The sequence below is a fragment of the Oryza glaberrima genome, chromosome 3 (assembly GCF_000147395.1).
Source record: "Oryza glaberrima chromosome 3, OglaRS2, whole genome shotgun sequence".
NCBI lineage: Eukaryota > Viridiplantae > Streptophyta > Magnoliopsida > Poales > Poaceae > Oryza > Oryza glaberrima.
Genome location: NC_068328.1, coordinates 27,710,243 through 27,716,885, shown reverse-complemented (window position 1 = coordinate 27,716,885; position 6,643 = coordinate 27,710,243). Strand labels below are relative to the sequence as shown.

Here is a 6,643-nt window from a genome sequence, read left to right as displayed (position 1 = left end):
AGTACGGATTAGTAGACTGAATCCACTAACCCCTAGCGCTGTTGCATATTAACAAGCTCATAAATTCTTAGCCCCATACGCATAGAAGGAGTAGTGTTGCACGCTCGCACCGGTGCACGTTGGTGGATCGATCGATCTCCATGGCGGCGCTTCACCACCACCACCACCACCACAGCCACCAGATCAAGGCGCCGGCGCCGACTTGGCTCATCGTGAAGGCTACCCCGCCGCCGAGGGACGGGGCCAAGAAGCTGGCCGCGGCGGCGTACTCGCCGCTCCTGCTGTCGCCGTCCGTGTGGCAGAAGGCGCAGGACGCCAAGAAGGGCAAGGCGGACGGCGGCGACGGCGCCCTCCCGGCGTCGCCGAGGATCACCTGCATGGGGCAGGTCAAGGGGAGGCCGAGGAGATGCTCGGGCGCGCGCCGCGGCGACCGTCCGGCCGCGAGGGCCGGTAGCTCGGGTCTACTGGAGCGGCTCACGCTGGGGCTGTTCGGGCGGCGGCGGAGGGGGAGGACGTCGTCGCGGGCGTGCTCCAAGGTCAGGGACGTGCCGACCTGCTCGTCGGCGCAGTCGCGGGGGAAGATTTATTGCGGCCGCGGCGGCGCGGCGGCGGTGTGCACGCTTGACCCGCCGTTGCCGGTGGTGATCAGGCGGCCCGCGGCGGACGACGAAGCGCCGACGCTCTGGGAGAGGCGGCGCGGCGGCGGCGGGAAGGCCCTGGAGACTCTCCGGTTAACGTAGATCGCTGGCTCGCTGCAGAGTTGCGCTTGGCAACCGCAGCCCGCCGGTGAGTATATTGACAGAGGAGGCCAAAGACAAGGAGGCAACGGACGACTTCAGCCGAAGGCTACGGATGCGGATGATAATTTCCTAAAAATTTGTCCATAATACCATTTATGTTTACAGTTTAATCATTTCTTTTTGCTAATTTGTATAGTTGTATCTACTTGTATGTTGATCCTACTGTCCATTTTAAAAGTCTTGTCTCTACGATTTGGAAGCTCGCCCCTTTTTTTCTCCCCACATATCTTCTCCATCCCCTTCACTGAGGCATCTCCTCCCAAAGTCTCTAGGACGCTCCCGGTGGCTCTGCCTCCGAAACACTCACGTACTTGCTCCCGCCATATCAGTCCTACCATGGGTAGGATGTTGGGAGCGGCGGGCTGCAATCTAAGTGAATCATTAAGTGTATTATCATCTCTGTCAATTCTTTTTCTCTATAGTTTCTACAAATAGATTATTTTGCTGGTTTGCTGATTTTTCCTACTTCAGATACAGGAAAAAAAAAAAGAGTAAAGTCCATCACCGGTCCCTAAACTTGTACCGCTGTGTCATCCCGGTCCGTAAACTCGTAAATCGACCGTTCAAGTCCTCAAACTGGTTCGACTGTGTCATCCCGGTCCCTAAACTTGCAGATCACTCGTTTAGATCCTCCAACTTGTTCAGTTGTATTACCCCGGTCTCTAAACTTGGATTTGAATATCATCTGGGTCAAATAGGACGGTCTAAAGACTTTATATTTAAAAATAATTCATAACTTTTTCATGTGAACTTTAATGAAGACAAACTTTATATCAAACTTGTAGCCCTCGACGCGATCTACAACTTTGTAGTTGAATTTTTTTTATTCTAAGTCATTTTTTGTCCCAAAATGTAATTTTAAAATTAAAATTTCAAAATCTATAAACATGCAACAACATTTTGGGACCCTAAACAGTTTTAATTCAAAAACTTTTCAACTACAAAGTTGTAGGTTGCGTCGAGAGCTACAATTTTGATATAAAGTTTGTCTTCATTAGAGTTCACATAAAAAAGTTATGAATTATTTTTTGATATAAAGTTTTTAGACCATCCTGTTTAGGGACCGGGGTGACACAACTGAACAAGTTGGAGGACCTAAACGAGTGATCTACAAGTTTAGGGACCGGGATGACACAGTCGAACAAGTTTGAGAACCTGAACGATCGATTTGCGAGTTTAGGGACCGAAATGACACAACGGTACAAGTTTAGAGACCGGCGATGTACTTTACTTAAAAAAAAAGAGAGATATCTTTGTTTCCAAGGAGATGACTGAATCGAACCCTTCCAATTGTTGTATGGGAACACATATTTGATATTCAGACTAATTGTTTCGTATGCTTGCTGGATTGGCATTGAATTGTTAATACCATATCATCATTCTTGACAAGTCTTTACTCATGTGCAGCACTGACAACACATATTCACAGTATCAAGTCGTCCAAATTAGCCATGATAAGGTACAGCATAGTTTGATTTGCATAGCTCCTTACTGTCAGCAAAGTTGTTCTATTGAATTTACTTTCTTTTTAGTGAACCTGAAAACGTCGATAAGGGGCACCAGCCAATTGCTGATTAAATTTTTGCCTTTGTAAACTCGTATTCAGATTTTCAATGAATGATTCATATCAACCTATCTGGTTTTCTGTTATTACCACAATATTTATGACCATTAATTCACGATATATATTGGAAAACTATCTACTTCGCGCTTCAGTTTGACAAATTCAGACCTTATTATATAAGCTATAATGATGAGTAATAAATGGCAAGAGCTGAAATTAGCATTTCTATATCATACTATAATGGAAGCACTAAGAGCATATCATTCAGCTTTGATAATAATTAGAAATAAAAACATTTTTCTAAGCGAAAGATGTTTTAAGGTGCAAGAAAGAACATACGCATCCTCACAATAATTCGTCAATTTAATTCAGCAAGGGACAGTGCTTCTCACTTATTGAGTTGAAAAAAAAATATATATCTAGAAGTGCTAAACTCATGCTGGCCTCATGTCAAAATGGTGTTAGTTCAATTTCAATTGTTAGCTGAGTCACACAGGAGGAAGCAGGCTGCTCAACTCAAGATGGAGGAAACCATTCTTTTGTGCGTGTGACAAATATGTAGATTCTATAATTAGCCTCTTATTTGATCCTACCATGGGTGGAGGAGATTCCTATATAAAAAACTTCAGTACAGTCACAGTTGTTGGAAACAGAGGCACAGCTCTTCTGCAAAAATATGCTGATTGTGGAATTCACGAATTTTTGTTTGTCTGAATAGTGCAAAAGAACATAAACGAGATAAAGGAACCACTTAATTTCAAAGCCATTGTTAAGTCTGAACAATATTATTAGTATAACTTACAATAGAAGGTCGATTATATGTTCCAAATAGGACATGGAACTTTGTCAAAGAGCTTTGAATTGATGACGGGTTGGCTGAATACTTTAGCACTACATATACATGCAATCTCTAATGTTGTACTGATTAATCTTTCTACAAATTCTTGAAAATTCAAAAAGAAAAGTGTCAATTGCTACTTGGTGTTTTTTTAGCAAGCACTCTTTTCTGAAAGATCTACAACACAAAAAGGGGCTCTCATTCATGAAGAAAGAGCGGGACGCACTACCCTTGGGTTTTACTGCCTCTCGTAGTCCTGCCTCAGGAACTTCAGGTATTCTCCTTTCTCCACCTCCTTAGCGCATATTTGATCTGATAATATTGCTGCCTTGCTGGTATATATCACTGAAGTATGTCTCCTCCTACAGGAGAAGAGGCTGCTGCAAAACGTACGGCAGTTCCAGGTCCCTCTGCAGCGTTACATGGTCCTTATGGAGGTTCAGGTGAGCTACATACTTATTGCAGCTAACTAAGCAAATATGTCATGTTCTTCTTGTGGATGATCAGTTTGAAGAAGAGAAATGAGGGGATTCACTGACAGCAAGACAACTACAACACTGCCGCCAATTATTTTAAACCAACGATCAGGTTTAATAATAGTTTCTTTGATTTTGAGTGTAATAGTTGACTGATTTCATCTTGCCTTTTTCACTTGCAAGCTCAACTAATGCTCTTTGTTAAAACCATGTTTGATATGTAATGGTCCACGTATACATGCTTCTTAAACAGACATCTTCAGTCGCGCAAAGTGCGACCGAAGATGAGATGCCCTGCTCTCCAGAATCAAGATTATCCTGAAATCAACTGAATCAGACTAATGAGCATGTGGCCTTTACCGTTTGGACAGCAAAGGCGCCAATGGCCTCGGTGGCGAGTGCCTGCCCGAGTATAATTAACTGTACACCATTTTGATCTGTTGAGTTAAGTACCTTCTCTAAAGCATCTAATTATAGTAATATTTGTTATTAAGATATAAAAGAAATACCAAAACTAATTAGTACAAATAATATGCAAATACATTTAGAACACAGTCAGACATGGATACATTTAGAACTACACCCTTCAAACTGATAATATTAGTCGTTTTGAATAAGGATAAAGTCAAAATTTAAAATCTTTGACTATAAATAATTTCTAAAATATTTATCTTAAAAATATGGAAACCATATGTGTAGATTAGTCTTAAAAAGTACTTCAATAAAATCATATATTTGTTGATATTCCTATATATACTAAATAGAAAATAATTATCAAAGCTATTTTTTGGATACCGTGCTCTTGTAAAAAACGACAAGTATTATCAAGCCGGAGGGAGTAGATCTGTTTGTACTTCCCTTAACGTGAAGGTGCGCTAGGCCGCCAGTTGGGCCTGTGCTAGCTTTCACAAAAGAATTAGGCCCAAAATCTAAACAACGCCCACCAACGGGAACAAGACGGCCGACGAAGGGAACCGATTGAAAACTATGGCTGGCTGCCTGCCTGCCTGCCTCCTTCGCCGCATAGGACTCGCAGTCCCGGTGGATCCCCACCGAATTAACTCCCACGAGCAGCCGGTCCCCGCGTCATTTACAAGTTCACCCCGGTAGCCGCCCGAATGGGGAAGAGACAAGCAATGCCGGCCCCGCTACACTCGGGTCGTCGAATCAGCGAGAAAAATCGACACTTGCACTGTGTAGAAGCACACAGTTTTGTGTTTTCTGGATAGTAGGAGTATTTTTCGATCTGAACCAAACAAGCACATAACCAAAACCTCAAAACATGTGTAGCCAAGTTGGCTAGCTTTCACCGAGTACAGTATATACCCTACTACGGATATTGGCCGTCTGAATTGTTCTTCAGCTCATTCCAAGACGTCAAATGCTGGACAAATTCATCGATGCACCTCTCTTCGCGCTCCCTGTCCGCCACGATCTCCTGCAGCTTCCGGGCATTGGCGAAGAACGTCTTCCCCTCTTCCTCCACCACGACGGCGCGGACGGCTCCGGCGACGCCGCCTCGGTCGAACGACCCGTCCTCGTCGTTCCTCGGCACCGCCACTCCGAGCTTCCTCCCCTCGAGAATCCGCGCGTTCGGGCCTTGGTCGCCTAAGATCGGCAGCATGATCAGCGGGTGCCCGAACTGGAGCCCCTCGACGACGGAGCCCCACCCGCAGTGCGTCAGGAACGCGCACACGGCGGCGTGCGCCAGTATGCTCACCTGAGGAGCCCACCGCGTCGTGACCAGCCCGCGCTCGCCGGTGCGGCCCAGGAACCCCGCTGGTAGGACGCTGTCCGCGTCGACGCCGGCGGGCTTCCTCATGGCCCAGAGGAAGCGCGTCCCGGCGAGGTCCAGCCCGTGAGCCAGCTCGCGCAGCAGGTCCGCGCTCATCGGCGCCTCGCTTCCCAGCGCGACGTAGACGACCGACTTGGCCGGCTGAGCGTCGAGCCACTGCATGATTGCGTCGTGCTTGCCGTTCTTGCTGACGCCGCGGGCGCCGTCCGGCCGTGGCGGGAGCAGGCCGAACGGGACGACCGGCTTGCCGTAGAACCTCGTCAGGATCGTGAACGCGCCGGGCTCCAGCTCGGGGCAGCTCCGCATTGCGACGAGCTTGGACCTCTGCAGCGTCAGGCTGTAGCGGGTCATGATGGACACCCCCGAGGCGCCTTCCGTCGCGAACTCCTCCGTGGCGCGCTTCGCCTCGAAGCTCGGCGCCGCCGTGCCCATGGACCGGACTATCGCCTCGCGCTGGTCCGCGCTCGACTCGGTTGGCGGAGCAGACGAGGCCACGACGGCTGCGGAGCAGGGGAGGATCATGGCGCACGGCACCCCGCGCTCCTGAGATGCCAGAGCGACCCAGTGATGCATGAGATCGGCGAGAACCCAATCCGGCCTCCTGCCGCCGGCGCACGCGGTGTCGAGGAACGCGGAGAACGGCGCGGCGAGCCCGTCGAACGCCTTCCTGTGAAGCTCGAACTTGTCGAACGGGACGTCGCTGGTGGCCTCGGCGCCGTCGGGGAGCCCGTCAACGCGCGGCAGTGGGAGCGCCACGAGGTCGACGAGCTCTGCCAGCTCGGGGCGAACCGGCGGGAGGCGGGCGAGGTTGCGCGGGGTGGAGACGAAGGACACGCGGTGGCCGCGCGCGGCGAGGCGCTCGGCGAGGTCGAGGCAGGGGAGCAGGTGGCCGAAGGCGAGCCACGGGAAGATGACGACGTGCAGCGGCGACTGCGAGGAATGGGCGTCGTCCATTTTCGGCCGGCGCGCACCGGTCAGCACTCAGGCGTCAGCGTGTGTGTGAGAAGTTTGGCTCTGATGATCCAGTCATGAGTGTATAGGGAGTACTCCGTATGCAAATCGTGCTAGTTAAAGGGGAGAAAACGAGGAAAGATTCCCGAGCGCGATGCGTATTGTCGAGCCCAGCCGAGTGCGAGGCAGCCGAGACTACTCATCTCCTCCCTCCATCCA

General features: G+C 49.1%; 2 protein-coding genes across 2 annotated transcripts; one reads left to right on the top strand and one right to left on the bottom strand.

The window, feature by feature from the left end:
- On the top strand, nucleotides 1-1,051 carry LOC127768577 (uncharacterized). The gene has a single exon (XM_052294184.1). It carries the CDS (start codon nucleotides 141-143, stop codon nucleotides 738-740), a length of 600 nt encoding a protein of 199 aa, XP_052150144.1. The 5' UTR covers nucleotides 1-140; the 3' UTR covers nucleotides 741-1,051.
- A 3,699-nt stretch (nucleotides 1,052-4,750) lies between these two features.
- LOC127767729 (UDP-glycosyltransferase 91B1-like) lies at nucleotides 4,751-6,643 on the bottom strand. The gene has a single exon (XM_052293164.1). The coding sequence runs from the start codon at nucleotides 6,425-6,427 to the stop codon at nucleotides 5,009-5,011; it is 1,419 nt and encodes a 472-aa protein (XP_052149124.1). The 5' UTR covers nucleotides 6,428-6,643; the 3' UTR covers nucleotides 4,751-5,008.